Source organism: Magnolia sinica, chromosome 14, assembly GCF_029962835.1.
Source record: "Magnolia sinica isolate HGM2019 chromosome 14, MsV1, whole genome shotgun sequence".
NCBI lineage: Eukaryota > Viridiplantae > Streptophyta > Magnoliopsida > Magnoliales > Magnoliaceae > Magnolia > Magnolia sinica.
The window spans coordinates 18700891-18726668 of record NC_080586.1 but is presented as its reverse complement, the minus strand read 5'-3'; the positions used below and the strand labels follow the sequence as shown (position 1 = coordinate 18726668).

The window sequence follows — 25778 nt, the reverse complement described above, 5'->3', positions numbered from 1 at the left end:
CTCCTTAGAATTTGGTCCGCAATATTTAAATAAATAAGGATCATCCCAGAAAAAGTTGCGCACCTCGGTGAAAAATTTCTTCTTATCTTCGCAGTCCACTGTGTCGGTATGGCACCTGTAGCAAGATAATTAGCAATATCAGCGAACCAAGGTGAATGGGAGACTATGAACAATTGTTCATCAGGGAACATGTCATTGATATGGGTCGCCTCAAGGGAATCAGAGGTATTAAGGCGAGAAAGGTGATCGACCACTACGTTCTCTACTCCCTTTTTATCTTTAATTTCCAAATCAAATTCTTGGAGTAGAAGGATCCATCGTATCGGGCGGGGCATAGAATCATTCTTAGAGAGAAGATACTTAAGTGCCGCATGATCTGTATAGATAATGATCTTGGATCCGATCGTAGGACCTAAATTTGTCCAAGGCGAACACTACGGCTAAGAGTTCCTTTTCCGTAGTCGAGTAGTTCACTTGGGCAGATTTAGAGTTCTACTGCGTAATGAATGACGTAGGGCTTCTTGTCTTTTCTCCGGCCTAGACCGCCCCAAGAGCATAATCAAGCATCGCACATAAGTTCAAAAGGAGGGCTCCAGGGGTGGCTGCATGATAGGTGCGATGGTTAACGTGCCTTTAAGCTTGGTGAACGCTTCCTGGCACTGCTCCACTCGGACGGAGCATCCTTTTGAAGAAGATTACATAAAGGGCGAGAGAAGACTAAAGTCCTTTATGAATCTCTGGTAAAATCCTGCGTGGCCTAAGAAAGATCGCACGTCTCGATGTTCTTGGGTGGAGGTAGGTTAGAGATAAGATTGATTTTTGCCTTATCTACCTCGATTCCTTTGACGAGATGATATGCCCAAGGACAATTCCTTCCGAACCATGAAATGACACTTCTCCCAATTAAGTACAAGTTCTTTTCTTCACATCTTTTCAACAGCACACATTTAAGACTTTCCAAGCACTTCGAAAGATGGACCATAAACAGAGAAGTCGCCCATGAAGACCTCTAGATATTGCCCCACCATGTCGAAAAATACTAAGCATACATCGGAAAGGTGGCGGGGGCATTACATAGTCCGAATGGCATCCTTCGATAGGCAAAGGTGCCGTAGGGACATGTAAATGTGGTCTTTTCCTGGTCTTCAGGGGCTATCTCTATCTGGTTGTAGCCCGAATACCCGTCAAGAAAACTATAATAGGAATGACCAGCTAACCGTTCCAGGATCTGATCAATGAATGGTAAGGGAAAGTGGTCTTTCCTCGTGACGGTATTCAACTTCCTGTAGTCAATGCACATTCTCCAACCAGTAGTGACTCTAGTTGGCACGAGTTCATTATTAGCATTGGCTACGATGGTGATTCCGGACTTCTTAGGGACCACTTGAGTTGGACTCACCCACTGACTATCAGATATGGGGTATATAATACCCACGTCCAGTAGTTTAAGAACCTCGGCTTTAACCACTTCCTTCATGTTTGGATTTAGTCTACGTTGTGGTTGCCGAGCGGTTTTTGCATTATCCTCAAGATATATGTGGTGAGTACAAATCGAGGGATCGATTCCCTTGAGGTCCGCTATCGTCCATCCTAGGGCTCCTTTATGCTCAATGAGAGTAGATATAAGCATACTCTCCTGTTCTTTCTCCAGGTGGGCAGAGATCACCACCGGATATGTCTCATCTTGACCCAAATATGCATATTTCAAATCAGAGGGCAAAGGTTTTAGGTCGCCGGCTTGAGGTTGACCAGAGGCACTACATCGGTTGTGGTAATTCTTCAAATTGTGGCCTCCATCGGTTAACTTCAAGTACCGGCGATCAAGCAAGGCGCAAGTCTCCCTAATCATGTCATCATCAAAATCATGGGAGTGGGCCAGGCACGTCTCTAGATGGTCGGAGGATAAGGTCAGAGGTGTCGTATCTTCCACGAAAGATTCAATCATGTTAATGTCGTGGAAATCGTCATCATCCTCTGAGTTGCTGCCATTATTGAAAAAAATGTTTGACTCCAATGTCAAATTTCCAAAAGACATAGTCATGATACCATTCCTGCAATTTATAATTGCATTTGACGTGGCAAGGAATGGGCGACCAAGAATGACAGGAATCTGAGTGCTCATGTTATTGATGGGTTCAGTGTCCAGGATGATAAAGTCTACAGGGTAGTAAAATCTATCAACTTGGACCAACACATCCTCAATTATCCCTCTTGGTACACGAACAGAGCGATCAGCAAGTTGTAGTGTGGTTAGGGTGGGTTTTAATTCACCCAAACCTAACTGTTTATATACCGAGTAGGGAATCAGATTGACGCTTGCTCCTAAGTCAAGAAGTGCGTGATCAATTCGATGGTTCCCGATTACACATGATATGGTTGGGCTACCGGGATCCTTGAATTTCTGCGGCACGTCTTGCTTCAGGATGGCACTCACTTTCTCAGTCAAGAAGATTTTCTTTTGAATAATTTTCCGTCTTTTGGTCGTGCATAAGTCTTTCAGGAATTTGGCATATGAAGGTATCTGTTTAACGACATCAAGTAGAGGAATGTTGACTTTCACCTGTTTCAACACCTCTAGGATATCCTGAGAGTTAGAGAGAGATTTTGGTGAAACCAACCGTTGGGGGAATGGAGCAACTGGCTTCTCTAGAAGTTCCGGTTCCACTTTTTGTGGGACATCACTGGATCCATCATTGTTGTCCTCTTTTGGTTCTTGAGGCTTTTCGGGCCTAACCGGAAGAGTTTTATCAATGATCTTCCCACTCCTAAGAGTGGTGATGGATTTAGCATGTCCCATCTGATTTGAAGAGCTGGGATCATTATTCTCGTATTGTGGTTTAGGATTGGGGAGAGGTTGTGCAGGAAGCATCCCCTTTTCTATAACCGTCATACGAGAATCTATCTTTTGCATAAAATCTGTGATTCCCCGCATTGCCTGAGCCAGCTCTTGTATGGGATTTTGAACCGGTTCCTCTTGAGGTTTCACTTGATTTGGATTTTGATTGAAGAAACCTGGAGGAGTCGCCGTTTGTCCATTCCTCCAACTAAAGTTTGGATGATTTTTCCAGCCAGGATTGTATGTGTTGGAGTTAGGTCCAGTAAAAGGTCTTTGATAGTTATTTACGGCATTGGCTTGTTCATTCAACACTCCTCGAAAGGCAGGTATTGTAGGACAGTTTTCAGTTGTGTGAATGTTGCAATCACAGATGCCGCAAACAACTTCATTGACCTTATCCTTCTTTCCTTCCATGGCCTCAACTTTCCTTATGAGCGTAGTCACTTTACACTTGAGATCATCCTCTTCTTTCAAGAGATATAATCCACCTTTCTCCTTTGATTGAGTTGGCCTAGACGTGGTGTTCGACTTTGGGTAATAGTCCCAGGATTGTGTTTTTTCAGCCAAACTGTCGAGGTAGTCCCATACCTCGTCTATATCTTTATTAATGAACTCTCCATTACACATTGTCTCGACCATTTGGCGCATGGAAGATGTCAGTCCGTCATAGAAAAAATTTGTAATGCGCCATGTTTCAAATCCGTGTTGTGGGCATGAACTGACCAAATCTTTGAACCTTTCCCAACATTGAAAGAATGTTTCATCTTCCTTTTGGGCAAAGTTCATGATCGCTTTTCTGAGGGTAATCGTTTTATGGTGTGGGAAGAATTTTTTTATGAATTCCCTCTGCATATCGTTCCATGTGCCAATGGATCTAGGACGCAGTGAATGTAACCACGTCTTAGCTTTCTCTTTTAAGGAAAAAGGAAAGAGTTTCAGCCTAATTGTATCTTCAGATACATTAGGAAAACATAATGTAGCTATTATTTCATCGAACTCTTTCAAATGTAAATATGGACTTTCAGATTCAAGTCCATGGAATTTGGGAAGGAGTTGGATAACTCCTGGCTTGATGTCCATTTGTCCTGTGTTTTCAGGAAAAATCATGCATGAGGGCATACTTACTCCCGCCGGTTGTAGAAAATCTCGTAAAGTACGAGGCGGGGGTGCCTGTTGCACCTCATTCTCATCATGGTTATCCTCCACCCTGGGTGGAAGTAGAGGAGGTTGGTCTTCAGCCATAACCTCAGTTAACTCAGGGGATTTCGAGCGGTGTCTAGTCCTGCGATGGATAGTCAACCCCTCAACCACTCCTCCTTCAGTCAAGAGACGTCGAGTGTTGTCACGAGCCCACTTGGGCATGAAACACTCGCAGCCCTCAATTCAAAGCCTAATCCTAAGGAAGGAAAAAAAGAAAATCTAAAACGAAAGAGAGGGAGAATTGGAAAGGAATTACCAAAGTGAAGCTCCTAAGTTAAGGACCTGCAAAATAAAACAAAAAATAAGTTAGATTCTATAAAGGAGAGGAACGATACTTTAAAAGAAAAATAACAGTAAAGTAATTTCTAAAAGAAAGTATTCTTTAAAGGAAAACGGAAATTTCTAAAGTAAACTAGGAAAGCCTAAACTAAAAAGTAAATTACTACAAGAAAATTGAAAAATAGAGAGTAGGGAAGGAGTGTACCAAAATAGAGATTTCTATCTTAAAGGCCTACAAAATAGGAAGGTTAGTTTCTAAACAAAAATCCTAAAAATAAATTAAGAAACAGAATTAGATTCAAAAAGTATTAGAATTAGAAAGTTTCTAAAATCTAAACCCTAATTCTATAAAAAGAAAAAGTAGAGATTTTAGGAAAGAATTACCAATTTAGAGATTTTATGTCAGGATCCTACAAAACAGGAAACAAGTTAGTTCTAAAAATCAAATAGAAATAAGAATCTAAAACTAAAGTTAGTAAAATCCTAATCTCAAACTAATTCTAAAACTAATTAATCCCAGAAAACGTAACCGTCAGTCCCCGGCAACGGCGCCAAAAACTTGTTCACTCCCCAAGTATAGGGTTGTGATGTAGTAATAAACTCGGTAAGACCGAGGTCGAATCCACAGGGACTGATACCTGTACGTTATCTAAAATCAAGTAGAAATAGAACTAGACTAAGAAGTGATATAATTTAGGAAATAATTGTGGAATAATTATCTAAGACTTTAAGGAATTCAGAGGAAGGAAACTAGGGATTCAGAGGATCCACTTGTAGAGATCAGGGAGATCTTATGCCAGTATCACAAATTATGGAAATTTACTGAACTGCCATTGATATAGGTTTCAAGAGATGAAAGGTGTATGAATTAGAATGGATTCCATCACCAAACCATGCCCAGGAGACAAAGCAAACAACAGAATAAATCTAATTACCAATCAATCAACATGATTATGAAGGTTAGGAAGGGTACCAACATCCAACCATGCCCAGGAGACGATGGTGAACATCAGGGTTTCCTGACATTATAATCAAAATAAGAGAAGAGGAATACTCAAAGCCATTGCAAGCCCATTGTAATTTCAGTCACAACATGCCATTAAAAACTAAAAAATATTCCCATAAAATTAAATCAAAAAAATCTCTTCAATCTAATCAAAGGGCACCAGCAACATCTCTCCCATCAGGCTACAAGCTTCACCCCTTAGCCCTAGCTAAGGGGTTTAGCCACACATTAATGGGCTAGATCTCATAATAAAATAGAGAAAAAGAAAGAAGAAGAAAACAATGAAGAAAAACAAACTCTACTCCCTGTCTCTTTCTCTCTTGGCGTCTCCACCCAGCCCCAAAACCGTTCCTCTTTTTCTTCAATCCTCCACTAAAGACGAGCTTCCAGACGTGCAGCAGCAACCCAGCCTTAGATCCCTGCCCCTTTCTCCTTTCTTCCCTTCGATGCCCCCTGAGCCGTCAGCTCTCTCCCTTTTTATAACTTCCAAGAAGACGGTGGCTGGGAGTGCGTAAGAAGCTCTTTACGCACTCCCTGTTGTAGCAGGAAACCATTGCTTATGATGAAATTCTTCGGGGCCCATTCTAGAGCTCAGACAGGCGATCCACTCCATTCATCAACTTCTCCTTAGATTTTTCGGGTAGGCAACCGGTTTTGGCTGTTTGTCGATTCAGCTCAGGGAAGAATTCATTCCATCGTTCATCCTTTTGTTGATCACGATTAACGCATTCTCGCACGCATGGAGAGAAAAGGACACCTAGGCTTGAACTGTAGGGCCCTTAGGCTCCTAATGGACGGCCCTGATTAAGCCAATGGGCCCTGATGGAGGCCCACAAGAGGGGACCGCAACCTCTGTTGCGAAACAGAGGTCGCGTACCCGTGCGCTGTGATGGTTGGAGGTGTCCGTAGTGATGTTTTCAATAAGATCCACTCCGTCTACTGAAATGCTGGCGAAAAACAAGTAGGAATTGTCTGGTTTCATATTGAATTCCGTGTGGCCCACTGATTCTTTCGTTCCACCGTTAATCATCCGTTTTAACAGCTGAAATCCAATCTTCTTTATCTTCTGAGATTACGCCGCCTAGGCGATGTTCACGCCCACCCTCTTGATACAATGGACGGTTCAGATCATTACACCAGGTGTCGAGTGGGCCCCACTGAGAAGGACCGGCGGACGACAGTGAGAACGCTGTTGCGTTTTTCGGATTTGGAGAAGACGCAGTCGGTCAGCGTGAGCTGACCGACTTTGGCTGTACGGGTGCACGGCTGGTGCACGTGCACCTTATGTACACTCAGTATACATGTGGGTCCCACTTGATGTATGTAAGAAATCCGCTCCGTCCATTCATATTGTCAACTCATTTAACCCGTTGAGACCAATTTTTAAGAATATCCAAATAGCAGGTGGGCCCAAAAGTAATGGTTTATGGGCTGATCTGTCCGTTGGGTCACTTCGACAGGGATCGAACGGATGAAATTCGAATTGTACGGTTAATTTATGGCCCTCAGGGCATGTATGACGTTTCGACCTGAACGGATAGTGGGAACCTTGTGATCTTTCATTATGAACCAATTTTGGGCCACTTGAACTTCAGTTTCTCGATTTTCACGGATCTCCGGTGTGTAAATTCGATGATCTTGGTCCCCTGGGGTCCGTCCCCTGCCTTGGTGTCATCAGAGCGTTAAATCCCAGCTTTAAACACCCTTTCCCAGTTCAAGCTCGTGAATACACCCTGCATCACAAACATGATTAAATCAGGCCGTTAAACATTACTATGTTTGTAAATCCAGGTAACAACTGGGTCTGATATGCAATATTTGACCCTGAACACCATGAAGGAAAGATGTCTCGACATCTAGTTTGAGGGATGCTCACCTTTTAAGGAAGTGGGATAGTGGAGGTGATTTCGATAAACCAATGCATGATCTGAGGCTCCCATTTCCCGCCGACCCTCCAAAAAATTCAAGCCATAAAATGGCTTATAAGGAGTCAGAACCAAGTAGAGTCAAAGGCATGTTACCTCTACGTGCCCGGCGATTGGAGACTTAAGGAGGGATGAGAGAGTGTCATGCGGCTAGTCACCCACAGAGGACACTGGCCCTTATAGCACGAGGTTACTACTGGCCAAATATGGAGGAAGAGGTTTAAGGGTATGTGAGAACTTGTCGTCTTTGTAAGCAAGACAAGGTGGAGTGACTAAACCGCTCGACCTCTAGATTCACGTTTGCAGCCAAACCCAATATGACCCGTATGGATGATATCTTCACCACTAGTGAAAAAATCTCATTAAAATCAATGCCTTTCTTTTGCCAAAATCCTTTCACAACCAACCTTGTCTTGTAACTTGGTTGTGAGTTCTTCTCTTCAGTCTTTAATCTAAATACCCCACTTGTTCTTGAATACTTTCTTGTCCTTTGGTAGCTTCACCAAGTTATAGGTGTGGTTCTTATGTAAAGAATCTATCTCATCTTACATAGCTCTTAGTCAGTCCCCTTTATGTTCATCAATTTGAGTTTTTTGATAATTCTCAGGTTCACCATCATCTTTAAGCGTGACATACTCATGAGGTGTATACTTCTTGGATGGTTGGCTCGCTCTAGTGAATCTTCTCAACTGAGGCTCAACTGGTGGTTCTCCATGCTCAGCATCACCAAATATTTCTTCTTGGCCCTATGCATCTCTCCCATTATCATGCACTATGGGACAAGAAACTAGATCTATATCAATAAGATCATGAATACTAGGCTGGGGCTTTTCAACTTTTATAAAGTCTTTAATTATTTGGTCTTCAAGAGAGACCCTATCCCTGCTTCTAATCACCTTCTTGTTAATTAGAGTCCATAATCTGTAGCCAAAATTTTCACCCAAGAAGATACATTGTTTTGCCTTGTCATTAAATTTGGACTGCTCATCTTTAGGAACATGCACAAATGCTCGGCAACCAAACACCTTTAGATATTCATAGGAAACATATTTCCCAATCCAAACCCTTTCTACAACATCTCCATAGATTAATTAAGTAACAAACAACTTTCATAACTTCTCCCTAAAATGATCTTGTCAATTTGGCTTGTGAAAGCATATACCTGATTCTCTTCACAATAGTGCAATTCATCCTTTATGCTACACCATTGTGTTGCAGAGTCTTGGGAATATATTACTCATGTCAAATTCCATGGTCTTTACAATACTATTCAAATGGCCCAATATATTCACCACCATTATCTATATGAATACACTTCAATGGTTTACCTATTTTCCTTTCCGTCATAGTATAAAAATACTTGAACACATCAAATACTTGACCTTTAGTCTTCATGGCATATGCCTAAGGTAACAAAGTAAGAAGCACCTCCTAGAATTTTCACTTTCATGTGACCACAAATGTCAGACCAAACCAATTACAAAACATTTATTTTCTTTTGGGGAGGCTTTTTATAAAATGAAACTCTATGTTATTTTCCAACCAAGAAGTGAACACAACTATATAAAGGCATACCCTTTATATTGGGAACGAGTTGCTTCTTAACGAGAATTTATAGATCCTTCTCGCTCATATGGCCCAATCACTTATGCCATAAATCAATAGAAGAATCATTCTCCATTGTGTTCACCCCAGCTCTGCACAGCTGTTCTTGAGTCTTTTATAAAGTGCAACAGTTCTTGTCTCTTACTACCACAAGAGACCCTTTTGTAAGCATCCATTGGCCACCACCAAAGTGATTGTTGAAGCATTCTTCATCCAATCTTCCCGCGAAAATTAAGGTGAAGATCAGGTACATGCTTCACATCCTTGAGAACCAACATTGGTCTCAACATGCACATCATCCATTCCCACAATTTTTTAAGAGCGACCATTACCTATCTTCACAATACTAACATGTGAAGAACTTACAAGCAGTATCGTGCTATGAAGCATCAATGTCAACTACCCAGTCTGTGTCATGACATGTGAAACTGAGACATGATTATTTACAACCCGAGAAGATAATAATATCATCATCTAAGAAAACTGCAGTTGTGTCCTCTTCTTGCTTTCCCTTCCCTTTTTCTTTCTTCTTCTCCTTCTTGGGCTTTTGACACTCATTTTCGTAGTGGCCTAACTCTCCACAATTATAATAATATTCAACATCCTTTCTTGACTTAGAGTTACTTTTTTACTTCTCATGTTGGTGAAGTTTTCTACTTTTGCTTCTCCCTCTATTTTCTGCGACAAGTGCTTGATTGAGTGGAACTCAAGGATTTTCGTCTTGTTTCTTCATTCAACAAACTACTTGTTACTTGGCTCATTGTAACAACTTTATCTGGAGTGGAGTTACTTAGAGACACCACTAAGGTCTCCCAACTATCGAGCAAAGAACTGAATAGTAACAAAGGCTGCAACTCATCATCTAGCACCATCTTTATATAAGAAAACTAATTCACAATACTTTGAATTTTATTCAAATGCTCTGTAATTGAGCTTCTTTCTTTATACTTCAAATTCATAAGCTTCCTAACCAAGAAATCCTTGTTGCTTGCTGTCTCTCTCATACAACCCTTCTAATTTCTTCCAATGTGGTTGTGTCAAAGTTTCTGTAGTCACATGATGAAAGACACTATCATCCAACCATTGACGAATAAACCCAATGGCTTTTCAGTCTAGTTTCTTTCATCTTGGCTTTCCAAATTATTCAATTATTTTCATTCAAACTAACCATTCAACTTGTGTTTGCTTCCATGATTCAGAGACAAAATAATTAGAACCAACTCAAAGCTCTGATACCACTTGTTGGGAAACAACACAATTTTCCCTTCTATGTGTAAATCAATGGGATTAATAGTGGATGAAACTAACTTCTAACACAAATAAGAAAATTATCAAACATGTATAATGTTACTTGTCAAATTGAGCCTCGTTGATGCACCGTCTTGAGATGCTTCTTTAATGCTCTCGTGTACTTGAATTGACTTCTTAATTGCTCTCATGTTCATTGATGTCGATGGTTCAGGTCCACGAACAAACACCTTGCATGTGATGGTTCGATGAGGTGACTAAGGTGATGGGAGGAAGATGGAATCTCCTACAACTAATGAATAGTTGATTTTCAAAGGGAGTTTACTTAGATATGTCTTCTGGATGATTTAGATAAGGATATACATATAGGCTTAGTGTCCAATCTCTAGAAAACCTATTTAGGTAAATCTTTTTTGAAAATTAATTATCCATTAGTTATAAGAGATTCCACATTCCTCCCATCACCTTTGTCACATCATCAGAGCATTGCATGAAAAGTATTTGTTCGTGGAGTTGAATCATCGGCATCAATGAACATGGGAGTAATTAAGAAGCCAATTCAAGCATATGAGAGCATTGATGAAGCAAGTCAAAGCAATGCCTCAATAGGGCTCAATCTAACAAGTAAAGTTGTCAATTGTATAGTTCATTCACACTCTTTGTGTAGGATTAAGTGTAGACTTTGGGACCCAAACTCGAATATGCTCTTGTGTAGGACCTAAGTTATTGTGGAGGGTTGAAATCACAAGACACAGTTGTGTATATGTTAGTCTTCGGTGGGAGCAAAATACATGGCCTTGGATTATAACTACTAGTGGTTATTAGTTAGACGATAGAAAACTAACTAAAGTCTCATGAGGGAGCCATCGACATGAGTGGAAACGTGTTCCTCCAACACGGGAGTATGCATGCATTAGGTCCTTATGTAGGGCTATAAAGGTTAAGTGTGAACCTATTAAAAACTCTTAAGTTAGTGAATACTGGTACATTCAAGGAGAATGCGTCCGCCATGAGTGAAGTATGAAAATCGAACTACTATATATGCTTGTGTTTGTGATTGTCGTTTAAGCACAATTTTATTTATACTTATGTGTTTAATTAATTAAATTATATGAATGCCTTAAATGGATTATATGCTAGACACTTAACTTGTAAGCACACACGAGCTCACTATTTCTTATAAACTAGTTGCTTAATTGTTACACCTATTATAGTCAATGTGATTGGACCTACTTTGGCTTAGAAGTCTTGGTATTAATTTACCTTATTGGTTTTAATTGATAAATTAGATAATTAGGCAAAGAATTTTAAAGTGGTCCTATTCACCCTCCCCCCTTTCCCCTCTAGATCTTAACCATAATTCTAAGCTCCGCCAAGCTTTCGCATGTGCCGTTATAAACAATCTACTCAATTTCAATTGGTATTAAAGCTAGAAAATGGTAAAGATCAAGTTCATCTTCATCATGGAGGTTGGAATACTCATTAAAGTGGTGAAACTAAAAAAAAGATGACTTATACCTCATTGGTTTAGAGGCTTATGATGATATACATGAGTGGGGAATCACTTAAGCTTCTATTGCACTAAGAACCCATCAAAATGTTTAATGCCCGAATGCCCTTTATATAGATTTCAATTTAAATGGTTATAAAATGAGTAGATTAACGGCATTGTATATCGATCTATTGAGGGTTGTTGATCAATCAAACTTCATCAAAATAAGTTAGAAAATTCATTGGACAGTTTTGGCCATGTTTGATCGATCGTGCTCCACCTTCGATTGATCGAGCTAGATCGAGCCTTACTTGAAAGTTTATTGTTTTGAGCAGTTTAGTTTACAGCAGCTTTGCACCTCTATGCACTTATTTATCATATTTTAATTGGATTCTTAAGGCTAAGGAATGATCAATCAAATATTTATCTATTAAGATATGATCATTTAGAGGCTAAGGTGGTTTTGGGTGTAAGGATAGTGTCACCAAGGCAACTCTATATGCTTGTTCTTCATTCCGTGATGCTTCTTGTCTTCTTGTGTATTCGGTCTTCAGCTTCTAAAGGATCAACCGATTCACTAACACACGAACTCACGCGAGTGACAAATAGATGCACAAATCAATGCACTAACAATACAATCATCAAGAGACATCTCTTAAATATCCCAACTACATCACCCAAATGTGGATTACAAGCAACATGAAAGAAAGGAATTCTCACTAACTAGGGATTGTTGAAAATTCCCAACACAACCCCTTGGAGAAGACAATCGAAGGAACCAGCGTTGTAGATAGAGCTTCACAAACCTAAATGTGGAGATTTCAATGGTAAAAAGGCTCTTGTTCCTTTTCTCTTGTAAAATCCATTTTTTCTCTTCTTTCTCCTCTTTTCTTTAAGAATGAAAACCCCTTCTGTTGCTCTAACTATCTCTAAGCAAAAGATCATTTTTTTTTTCTTATTTTAATTGCTTGGCCAAAATACCCAAATAACCTCACACACCTGTGGCACTAAAATACTACTTTAAGCTCACACATGTGGGTCCCCACTCAACATGAGGAGGGACCCAACAACATCCTCAATCCTTTTAGTGGCATGTAGGAATTTATCATCAATTTAAACTATTTCATTCATATAACTAGGAGCAAGCCATGGTGCAAGATTCATGATGCCAATGGGATGATCCTAAACCTTTGAATAGAGCCAATTTGTTACAACCATTTGAGCCATAAATTACATGTTTAAAATCATCAAATTAAAATTTTACTTTGAAATCATAAGAAATACAAATTGGGCTTTATCTACCAGATGTTTCAAGATGAAATATTGGACTTCGTTTCTTCAGTCAATCTTGAATAACCATTTTCATGCTATTGACCAGAAGCTTACGATCATCTCTGTTTGGCATGATTTTTGCATCATGTGTTTCTCCTAGTTGTATGAATGAATGAATCATTTTGATCAACAATAGGTCATCCCATGCGACCTTTAAAAGGTTTGGGGACATTAATTGTTGACCTTCGCACAGGTGGGAATGTGAGAAACTGACTCAACTAAGTTAACTAAGTAGTTTTTATACATTTTGATCACTGACTTAAGTCTGATGGTTGACTAGGAAACTGGAACCACCAAATCATGGGCATTTATTGTGATAGATCATAAACGAAAATATACAGTGACTTTGTTTCTCATCTGGCCTATAAGTGGTTACTCATTAATGGACTGTTGAAATGACAACAGTTCAAATTCAACGTACAAATTAATAAGAGATGAGGACATTCAATTAATCTGATTCTGAAACCTATGAATACTGGGCTCAATATGGACAGTTTAATTTGAGTTAATGTATGAGACTTATACAATTTCTGATGGATTGTTTTTCAAGCACCACATTATGCTATTTTATCAATAACTCATCTAGAGGTCTTACAGAATGCTCTGGACAAGAGGTTATTCACTGTGGCTTGGGCTTTCGTTTTGTACAAGTGGGGCCCATAGTTCGGTTCACACCATTGATGTAACATGACTCCACGTCGATGGCCAATAATATCGAACCGTTTGGATCACTAAACCATAGGCCCCACTGGTCCCACACAGTATAGATACAATATGAATCTAGCTTAGAACACCCAGTGTTTTCCTATTGAATTTTATTTATTTATTTTTATTTTTTTTCATCCAACGGTCAGAATCGCGTGCCATCACCAAGTACGTTGCGGCCCAGTACAAGGACAGAGGCACGGATCTTTTGAGAGTGGGAAGCATTGAGGAATCAGCACTGGTGAATGTATGGTTAGAAGTGGAGGCCCAGCATTTCAACCCACCCATCACAGCTATAATCAGCCAGATCGTCATTGCGCCTCTCTATGGTGAGACACCCAACGATCAGGTGGTGGAGGAGAATGCAGAGAAGCTTGGGAAGGTGATGGACATCTACGAAGAGAGGCTTTCGAAGAACAAGTACTTAGCTGGTGATTTCTACAGCTTAGCTGATTTGCACCACCTCCTATTTAGTTACTATCTCATGAAGACTCCCAAGGCTTATCTCTTCGACTCACGCCCCTGTGTAAAGGCGTGGTGGGACAACATTTCGTCGAGGCCCGCTTTTAAGAAGTCGCTGAGGGCATGACGATCGTGTAAACACAAGTTGTTGTTGTTGCATGAAAAGATAGGTTTTCTCTATAAAAGGTTGTTGTTGTTGTTGCTGTTGCTGTTGCTGTTACTGTTATGGATAAATAAAAATACTTATTGTATTTAGGCCTTGATGGGCTCATTTGACTTATACCTATAACCCTATTTTAGATGGATTGGATTGTCTACGTGGAATTTTAAATTGGGTTGTGAATCTATTCCTTGGAAACTGACTCCTAATGAAAGAAATTTTATCCATAGGTGTCGGTGAAAACTATACCCATAATTTAATTTTTGTATTTAGATATCGGAAGAAAGTTGTTAGGGATCTTATATCATTTTAAAAAGAGTTCTGCTAGTAGCTCTCAAACCTTTAGATGGGGGTGACTTGAACCAATCATTCATTTATCCAACTAGAGCAAGCCATGGTGTATGAATCATGCCAATTAGATGATCCTAATTCTTTAAATGGCACTAATTTATTAGAACTGTTTGTTGTTTATGAGCCATATATTATGGTTGGAATTATCAAATCAAGGTGTTACTCTAGAATCATAAGAAATATAAACTATGATATATTTAGTAAATGTTTCAAGATGATGATTGGATGTATTTTTTTTCTTCAATTAATCTTGACTGTCCATTTTTATGATATTGATTAGAAGGTTAGGATCATCCAATTGGCATGATTTTTTCACAGTCACTTACTGCTAGTTGTAATAATGAATGTATGGTTTGGATCGACAATAGGTTATCCACTGTGCCACTCAAAAGGTTCGGGGATAATGCTAATGTAGCAAAATCCTTCTTTGCGTGGTAATCCATTTTTCAAAGAGATCGGAACCATCAACCGCTAAAGTTTGAAGGTCATGCAGTAACCGTACCCTAGCTAATCGGGTCGAAGTTGTGTCCTATAGTACCCTTACGGGGTTAATTGGGTTCAGGTATTGCCGGGTCTAGTTCCTTTCTTAGTTGGATCTATTTCTTGAAGACCCAGATCTAATTACCGGTTCAGATACCCATTAGGTCCTGGGACACAGGTTAAATAAGGTCATTTGCATCATTCAGCCCACTCGATGGATGAATTAGATCACACACACACATGTGCCACTTTCACATGTGTGTGGTTTGTAAGTGGACTTTATTACATGGGTCTGACTTTAAAATTCTAATTTTGTTGTTAGAATCATCAAAACACGCACACGAAATAAAAACTATAAATGGACCCGACCTGATCCAACTTGACTTTAATTGGGTCCATGTAACGGCCTGACCCCAACTGGACCTGACCTGGACCCATTAAAATTGGGTGGGGTACATTGGGTATCCGCCACAAATAGGCCAATCCACTACAAAGCTTTGTAGGTGTCTTACAACATCCAATCCAATCCATCCATCTCGTGCATCTCCTCATGTTCTTTTTTATTACTGAGAATCAGGCCAGTCCATCACTCAAGTAGGCCACACCATTCACAACGGTTGAGATGGGAAACCCACAATTAAAAACCTCTTAGATTAAGTGTAGAGCTTCGTTCAAAAGATTCACCCACCAAGATGACAGGCTGAAAATTGGTCCATTCCGAAACTCAGGCATGCCACAGCACATGATTTTATATGGTGTGGCCCACCTAAACCTTGTGTCAGCCTGATTTTTAAAGGCGAAGGAGGAAATTAAGAGGGACAGGTAATGGATGGATTGGATGTCATGAAAACATTGGGTTGGGCTGGGCCAGTGATTATTTAGAAATGGGCCTCAATCAGTGGTGACAGCCCATTTGCTTCCGAATCTGTAACTATGGCTGGTGACAGGGACTTGGTTGATACGGGATTCAGAGGAAATAGAAATTCGAGAGTAACAATCAAAATCTCACATTGTAGCATGTTTGTGAAAAATCCGAGCCATTCGTTTAGTGTGTCCTAGCATGGATTTTCCATGGCCCAAGAATAAGGTCAGTTCAGTTATCAGCTGGGCCACATGAGTACGGGAAAAATGGGCAGTTAAAGATTCACTAGTTCTCCATCTTCAACCTTTAATTTGTACGGCCCAACTAATGATAGCACTCGAATGATTTTCGAGCCAAAGGAAAATAGACGGTAGGACCCACCTGATGAATATCACGGATATCCAAGCCGAACCATGCTCATGCACCTGAAAATGAAGTATATGCGCACATCCTGGGCTCGAGGCATTAATATGATAAGTTGTACAAGAGTTGGATGGACTGCAGACTTGAAATGAATCGACTTTCTAAATTACAACTAGCAACCTGCATTTCCATTACCAAGCATAAAAACATCTAAATTCTCATCTGGGTAAGAGTTTATAATCTTCATCTGCATTTGTTGGAGAAGGACAGAGAACTTGAGTGCTTCGTTCATGGCCACTCGAGCATTCTCCAATGCCTCTTCTAGTTCTGGACGGTGGAGGTAGTAAGAAGTCATCTGCTTAAGGATCTCGTCATGCCTTTCTTGGAATTTAAGCAGTCGTTCTTCTGCCTGTTCGAGTGCCTCGGTTATTAGTCTCAGCTGCTCCTGGACGATTTGCTGATGTTGCCATTTTTTCAAGTTTGGCAAAAGGAAAAGGAAAGATGAATAGAAGCCAAACAGAAAGAAGGTAATTCGTTTGAAATCCATGGAATACAATGAGAAGAGAGTGGAGAAGATGATATAATTAAGAAAGGGAAAGGATGGGAGGATTCCTTGCTTTGATTGAAAGAAATGCTTTGGTTTGTTTCCAATGCCAACCCAAATGCTAATGTTTGATTCTGAAGATAATGAAAAGGTGAGTAGAGTAATTACTCTGTAATTGTATTTAACCAGCAAACGATCACAGTGCCGGAATGGGCCATGCATGAATCACGAGTCATGACTCACACCGGCGTGTCAATGGGTGGGGTCCACGTGGCTGCGTGTTCGAATGAACCCAATGACTCATCTGGTGGGCACCACCCTGGATTGGGCATGATCGAAAATTCACAATGCTTGAACATTGTAGTCCACAAATTTCCAGTTGAATGTGAGGCAATGAGTAGTTTTGGTTTCTAGTATCCATCTCAATACCACTGATTGAATGGGCAGGATGAAAAATCAGCATGGTTTTTGGACATGTTGAATCTGCTGTAGTGCCAACAATGTGGACGATTTGGATCACCTAATCATGCAGCAATGTGGGCCCCATACAGTGCCACCTGAAGTATGTGCCGAGTTGCAACTCGCTAATCAATTCTCTGATAACTCGAGTATCTTTCACAACTATCAAAATCATCAATCTGTTATTTTATCCCTAGACTCAAAGCAAAAGCACTTTGCTTTTGCAGCTTTGTTAAGGCTAATCAATTCATCACTGCTCGTAGGAGATGGAACTTACTGCTAGCAGGAATGAGTTCTATCATAGGTAACTTTGGTTAGATGACTCGCTGGTTTGTCGTTGGGATAACTTCCAGTCTGAATTGAAGCTAACTAGATGGCAATTACCCTTTTTCGGATGTGAATTCCGGCAAGGCAACCTAATGAGACAAGCAGCCGAACTGTCATCTACCCATTTCACCATGTATATCCAATCCAATCGCAATTTAGAGTACATCCAAACAGGTGCCAACTAGGGAATTGGTTTTAAATATTGTTGGGTGAAAGACAAGCCACCATCTAGCATTCAATCCACATCCCTACTAAACAAATTTCCAGAAAAAAATAAAAAAATAATAGAAAAGACAAAAGCTCTATATTATATGCAAAATCAGGATCTATGGTCCTAACAAATCATATACATTCTCCTTGGATTCTTCTAGTTCTACAGAACTACTTCCCACATCCTTCTTAAATCCCCTCTCTTTCATCAACCTCCTCACCTCCTCAACACCACTCCATCTTCTATCTCTGCATAGAAATTAGACAACACAACATAATAAGCACTGTTGTCAGGCTCAAACTCTATAAGCTTCCTTGCTGCCATTTCACTCAGTTCCATGTCTCCATGAGCTCTGCATCCAGACAGCAATGTCCCCCATATCACAGTATTAGGTTCAAATGGCATCATTTTGATGAATTCTTTTGCTTCGTAGATAAGACCTGCGCAGGCCAAAAGATCGACCATACACCCATAATGCTTAATCTCTGGTGGGAACCCGTACTTCCCGTCAACCATCAAATAGAAAATCCGTTGACCCATTTTCACCAAGCCCGAGTGACTACGGGCAAATAGGACCCCTGTTAAGCTCACTTTGTGATGTAGAGCGGGGGGGTCGCATACAGTTTCATGGCCAAGATGGATCAGAAAAGGCCCGGTCGATGACAGAAGTGATCCGGACCATCGGACCTTAGATCGGGCGTATCTCGCAATCCGGAATGAGTTATCTAATGTAAAATATATTATTTTGGGGTAGAACGAGCTACTTTAGCCAACCAACCCGGCTATGCGGGGTTGTGCAGCCCGGAATTGTGAAAAACCCCATGATCGACAATCGTTTCCCTGTTTTAATTTCGTTTTTACTATAAATAGTAAGTTTTAGTTTGATTATAACTCTTCATCCGTCGGGCTTTAGGAGTTGTGCCCAACATGAAAAGAGCTTAGAATAATTAGGAGAACGGTTTGGTGAAACCAAATAGGACACTTACTATTTTTGGCCGAAAACCTTGCACACTAGTAGACATCATGACCATCTATAAATAGTAAGTTTACTATTTATAGTAAGTCGCGGATTCTAGGATTTGAGTTGTAGTTTGATTCTGATTTCTTTCCCATTGCTTGGTACCCCTATTTAAAGGGTTGTGAACTCATTTTTACTCATTCATTAATCAATTTCGAATTTATTAGAATTTATTTCTATTTTCTGCTTTCTTTCCTCGTGGATTCGAGAAGTCTCTGTGAGGAGTTCAGAGAAGTTCAGTGGATTCGGAATAGTTATCCTCTTGAGGAAGACGGTGCTCGACCTCACGTCCTCCCCTGCGTCACCTGGTTAGGTTTGATCCCTTCCTCCTCCATCCTAAAGAACCAGGACAACGCCTCCTCCCCGTTTTTCGCCAAAGCAAGCCCTCCCGTGATTGAATTCCATGTAAACACATTCTTCTCAGCCATGCTGTCAAAAACACCCAATCCAATTTCAATTCTGCCACATTTTCCATACATGTTGATCAAAGACGTACCCAAGATCACATCCAATTCCCACCCATTTCGAGGGCCCCATGGCCTGCGCATGCAGCCTATGCATTCACCATTGTCACCCGATTTGGTGAGATCCCCGCGTATTGCATACGTTGGAAAGCAATCAGCGCCTCATCAAGTTTCCCGTCATTCCGATGGTCGGAAATCAATATGGTCCATGAGACTGAATCTCTGTGTCATTTCGTCGAACAAGAATTTGCACATTTCCATCTCCCCACACGAAGAGTAGAGATCCAACAAGGCATTCCGGACATAAAGATCATCAAGATGGCCCATCTTCAAAATGTGGGTATGCACAGTTTGGCCTTGTCTCAGTTCTCAGAGGTCAGATAGGAAAGGGAAGGTATAGTGATTGGGAGGGATGGATTTACACCGCATTTGGGTGTATATGAGGAGGGAGAAATGGGGGGAAGGGGAATGTGAGAAGGCTCTGATGAGGTTGTTGTAAATGAAGGGATTGGATGTTTGGAAGTGGTTGAAGAGATGGAGGGCTGATTGCAAGAGGCCCAGGGTGTGGGAAGACTGGCATTTTGTGTAGTATATTTGAATTTCAGTTGGAAGTATTTGTACGACGGAATTATTTGCAAGACTTTGGTGCTAGTTTTCCGCAATTTAGAAATTGGTGGCTCCTTGTGCTACTTACAAGTGCCACTGATGTACAACTATCCAGACCATGCAAATTGTAGGTCCCTCTGTGGATGGAGCATATGTCTAAAATCACACTAGTCAAGCAATCCTAACCATCGAATCAATGGTCATTAAATGGATGGTCAAAAGTGAATTAGTCAGTGGTCCAAATTGGAATGGAAAAAAGAATCAGATGGTTAATATTATCTTCTCAGTGCAATTCCTCAATTATATCATCGGTTTTGACTGTGTATTTAGAGCTAGGCATTGGACCGAGTCGGATCGGATTCGGTCTAACTCAACTTTGTTCGAGATTTTCAGGCCTGACCCGAACCCGATCCGATCCGGGACCGAGTCCGGGTCATCTAACCCGAACAGATCCGAACTCCTGCTGGCTTGAATCGATCCGAGTCCGACTCGGTCAGGAAAACCGAGTCGGATCATATTGGGTAAGACTCGGTTCGTTTGTTTCTTTCAATGGTGTGGAAATCATTATTCTCAGTCCCTATGGTGCGACCTACTTGATTATTAAATATACTTAAAATTTAATATCAACCCCTAAAATGATCTGAAAAAACTGATGGACGTTGTGGATAAACTAAAAAGTTCAAGATGGGCCCACATAGTTTACTCAGAGAGATAAAAACGTACAGCTGTATAGCTTCCTGAAGAAGCTTTACACCTGCTACATAACTTTTCCAAGAAGCTTTATAAAGAAATCGGATTGCGTACTGAGTTACTCAGTACGCTCTTATCGTACTGAGTAAACTCTGTTGGGCCTACCGTGAATTCATTTGGTTTATCCACGCCGTCCATCTGTTTTTTCAGATCATTTTAGGGGTTAAGCCCAAAATCGATTCATATCCAAAGCTCAAATGGCCCATTCCATAGGAAACAGTGGAAGTATTGATTTCCACTGTTGAAACCTTTCTAAAGACTCTAGTGATGTTTATTTGTCATCCAACCTGGTAGTAAGATCAAAAAGACATGGATTAAGTGAAAAAAAAAAAAAACAACATCAGCTTGATCTAAAACTTTTGTGGCCATCAAGAACTTTTCAACGGTAGACATTAAATTCACATTGTTTCTGGTCGTGTGGTCCACTTAATCTTTGAATATGCTTTGTTTTTGGGCTAACCACTTAAAATTAACTAATAAAATGGATGGATAGAGAGGATAAAATGCATAAATGACGGTGGGCCCCACAAAGTTTACTTAGTACGCTACCTGTTTGGCCACCTGTATTAAGTGGGAGTAGCTGGGATTGCATTCGTCTGCCTGCGATATCCACTGTACAGCCATGTTTGGAGAGGCTTTTTCAACCCGGGATAATGAGCATCAGGTCTCCCGCCAATACCATCTGTCAAAAAGATGGATTTGGCAATCCCATCTACTGTATGCCGTAACCCACTTCGACTTCACCACTGGGTAATAAATTGCTTCCCTTCTGTATATGTTGGTGACATCCACATGAATGAAACCATTTCGGTATGATGCCAGACCAGATGCCCCTTCTGCTGTATGTGATTACATCTACTCTGTCAAGACATTTTTTGAGGTTAAGTTTAGATCATCACACTAAAACTGAAAATTTTGCAATGCTCAAATCGACCACACCATTTGAAACAATGTGAATGGTTCATCTTCGGATTTTGCTTCCTAGGGACCACAGAAGTTTTGTATCAATTTGATACTTGTGTTTTCACTTAATCAATGTCTTTGTGATATTATCAACAAGTTTAATGAAAATAAAACATAACGCTAGGTGATAGAAAGGTTTCAACGGTTGAAATCATTATTCCCAATGGTATGGTCCACTTGAGATTTATATATACCTCATTTTTTTTGTCTCACCACTAAAAGGATCTAAAAAAAAAAAAAAAAAGATGGACAGATTGGATAAGACAATATTCTCACAGTGGGCCCAAGTGAGTGTAATCAGTACGATAAGTTTTTACTGAGTAAGTCACGTTCAAATCCTGGTTGTTCAAAGCCACTATTGATCGCAAATAACCAGTTGGTTTACCAGTCCATCTGTCCAACGTGCCAATATGTCATGCATGTGAGACACCAGGGCCATGCAAAATGTAGGCCCCACCCTTGTGAACGACCTCTCAGGCAGGCCACACATTAGAAAACAATGGAATTTTTAAGTCAACCCTGTTGACAGGGTGATTCAATATGGTAGTGTGGCCTGTTTCTCAAATTGACCAGCCTGATTTTTGCCACACATTAGAAAACAATGGAATTTTTTGCAATCCTATCTTTCCCAAATATGATTTATCCTGCAGGATGAAAGTTACTCCCGTATCTTCCAAACATGCCATTAAAAAGCATGGGATAGACTCAATCCAGAGACAATACCTTATACATGCATTTAATGCTACTTTTTCAATTCCATCCAGGTTAATCGGGCCCGCCATAACATTTATTTTACATCCAATCTGTTCATAAGGTCACAAGTACCTGATTGAAAAGGAAAAATAAATCTCATAAGGTCACACGTAGCTAAATGAAGAGGAAAAATAAATTTGATATTGATCCAAAACTTCTGTGACCCTGAAAAAGGTTTCAATGGTAGACGTTCAATCTCCCACTAGTTTTTGCAATGTGGTCCAGTTGATGTTTAGATCTGTCTTATTTTTTATCTCAAGTGTTAAAATGAGCTCACCAAATGGATGGACGGTTTGGATATAAAACATACCTCGTGATCAGACCCACAAAAACCGCTTCGTACACCATTCTTTGATCGAGCTGTGACTCTCTTTCTCTTTCCCACTTTCTCCCTTCTATATCTCTCCAGCAAAGAAATCCAAGCTCCAAAACCTTTTTCTTGTCTTCTTCTTCAACCGAAATAGAAAGATATGTATAGAGAGAGAATCACATATTATAGAGATAAAGAGAGAAAGAGAGAGAGTTGACGGGCTCAGGTGTACTTTGGGCGGGAATTTTTGGCGCCGAACATAAAGCCTAAGCAGTAATATATATATATATATATATATATATATATATATATATACACACACACGGTCCGGATCGGGTCGGTTCGAATCGGATTCAAACAGGGCCTATCCGGATTCGACCTGAAAATCATTCGGATTTGGATTACGCTACCCGATCCTGACCGATCCTGACCATCGGTTCTGTTTGAATTGGGTCAGATCGGGTCGGATCGGGCTGGATCCATCGGTTCAGGTATGAAATGCCCAGCACTAGGTAGATTGGGGGCAATTACACCATGTGTACGGCAGAAGAGTCACCACATTTTTTATTTTGTGCTGAACTAACATGGGAGTCTTATACCTGGAAGGAATTATAGGGTGATGAATCTGGGAAGCGGATTGGCTGGTGTACCACACACCACTGATATGGCTGATGTGTATACGTGTCGTGCGAAGACATGCGCTGACGCTCCTCCAGCTCCAAGCTGTACGAACGGTTCAAAGGAGATCAAAGTTATATGGCCCCAAAATGATCTATTTATTATATCCACACCGTTCATCCATTTGGCAAGATCATTTTAGAGCATTATTCCAAAAATGAGTCATATCCGATTCTCAGGGGACCACACCACAGATAGAAGTGGGGAGAATGATTCTCACCGTTAAAACATTCATAGGCCCACCATAATGTTTATTTTCCATCCAATCCTTTCGTAAGGTCACACAGACATGGATGGAGAGGAAAAACAAATATCATATTGATCAAGAAGTTCTGTGACCCCAAAAAAGCTTTCAATGGTAGACGTTCAATCCCCCACTTCTTTTTGTAGTGTGATCCACTTGATATTTGGATCTGTCTTATTTTTTGGCACAAGCCTTACAACGAGATTGCCAAATGGACAGACGGTTTGGATATAACACATGCCTAATGTTGGGACCCACAGAACTTGCTGACGTCAACACACTAGCAAGTTCGGTGGTGTGTGGCCCACAAGCCAATCCGCTTCCGTGAATCTGGGGATGGACTAGGATGTGAATACTTTGTACCTGATGCGGCAGTTTGTAAATATGGGACTGTGCCAGGATCAGAACCGTTGATCTGAAGTAACACGTGGTGGATGAAAGGTCAAAAAAAAAATTACCAGATTGGATGAGCTGAACGCTTGGATCACTGCCTTAAAAATAAACGGTTAAGGATAAGGGACAGGAAAGGATAGAGAGAACTATCATAAATCGGATGGATAAAATCATTCAATCTAGAAAAAAAAAAAAAAATTTAAAAAAATGGTTTATTCAAAATACAAAGTGGGGCCCAGATATTATGGGCAGACATCTGCCTGGGCTTGTTCGGCCCATTTATGATGGGCTTTAATTGAGGCCCAATTCCTCTGCTTGGTCAAAATGCTCGGTCTTGCCAAGAACTGGGCTCATGTTATGGCCCAGTACAGCACTGTTGGATCTTCCAGATTGTACAAGTGCGGCCAAATGATGCCATGTTTCAGTGATCTACACTTGATATTATAGGCCCTCCATGATCTCAGATTGGGAGGATCCCAGCGCTTAGATGGCCAACAAATCGACGGTTAAGAAAAAAAGTAGAGGAAATTAAACAAGAAATGCGAAACATTATGGACGCGGATTGCCTACGACACAGGTGGGGCCGACGGTGATGTTTGTGAGAACCCCGTCCATCTGTTTTTACAGATCATATTAGGATATGAGCCCACGAATGAGGCAGAACTATAACTCAAGTGGGCCGTCCCATTGGAAACCGTGGGAATTGATTTTGTGCACCGTTGAAACATTCGTGTGCCTATAGAAGTTTTGGATGAGGTTAATATTTTTGTTTTCAGTTCATCTAAATAAGAATAGCCTCATGAACGGTTTAGATGGTGTATAAACATCTGTGTGGACCTCAACCTACCCACCTTTTTCTATAGTGTTGCCCTATCCGTTTCATTTTTGTCTCGATTATTATCATGACATGAGCGAAAAAAAAAAAAAACAGAATTTCTCCGAGATATCACGGTAGCCCACCTTGTATCCGACGGCGGCAACCTGGGATTGCATCCTGCCATTAGATGGAAATTGTCCGAGCAGGAGCTCTACGGCCCTTGTTGTATTTTGTTTTAAAATATATATATATATATATATATATATATATATAGAGAGAGAGAGAGAGAGAGAGAGAGAGAGAGAGAGAGAGAGAGAGAGAGAGAGAGAGAGAGAATTTTAAATATTTCAATTTTCCGCTTTTTTAAAAAATATGTTGTTTTTGAGCCGTGTGTTTAATAACACATTGGATTTGTTTAAGAAAATTTTCTTACCTGACGACCAATAGCTTTAATCTTTGTGTGAGAGTGTACTTACACTTATATTTTTTCATTTAACTCAGCACTTTTAAGTTAAACTGTAAGTGGTTCACTCTCATAGACAATGAGTGCACTGTTGGAATCGAGTTATAGTCATTGTATCCTAGATGTTAATTGCTCTGGAAACTTGTTACACTTGGAATATTGTCCAATGGGAGTAAAATCAATTTCAAACCGATTGACTCACATCACACTTCGACTCAACTCTATAAATCTTATATCTTATTTCTTTTATTTTCTTTTTTCTTTTTTATTTAAAATAGTTTATTTGATTTAACCAAATATTCCAACAGGCCCATCATGTTGGATTAATCCATTCATTTATTTATTTTAGATAAATTTATGGTATAAGTCCAATATATCGAAGGCTCAGGCAAACTACACCTCAAGAGTCCACCACCGTGATGTTTATTTACCATCTAGCCGTCATATGGTCAAAGAGGCCTGGAAGAAGGGT

General features: G+C 40.3%; 1 protein-coding gene, 1 non-coding gene and 2 pseudogenes across 2 annotated transcripts in view; 2 read left to right on the top strand and 2 right to left on the bottom strand.

Annotated features, from left to right (window-relative positions):
• LOC131224911 (glutathione S-transferase F13-like) overlaps positions 1 to 14217 on the top strand; it is a 28324-nt gene extending 14107 nt beyond the window's left edge. The window contains exon 3 of the mRNA XM_058220351.1: positions 13778 to 14217. Coding sequence (XP_058076334.1) covers positions 13778 to 14217 — 440 coding nt within the window. The remainder of the gene's footprint in view (positions 1 to 13777) is intronic.
• LOC131226471 (small nucleolar RNA R71) lies at positions 3534 to 3640 on the top strand. Its single transcript, XR_009161853.1, has one exon. It is a non-coding gene; the product is annotated as a small nucleolar RNA R71 (small nucleolar RNA).
• Positions 14218 to 17918: 3701 nt separating the features above from the next.
• LOC131224909 (pentatricopeptide repeat-containing protein At5g56310-like) lies at positions 17919 to 18444 on the bottom strand (annotated as a pseudogene).
• Positions 18445 to 19149: 705 nt separating this feature from the next.
• On the bottom strand, positions 19150 to 21309 carry LOC131224908 (pentatricopeptide repeat-containing protein At5g66520-like; annotated as a pseudogene).
• Between the last annotated feature and the right edge of the window lie 4469 nt (positions 21310 to 25778).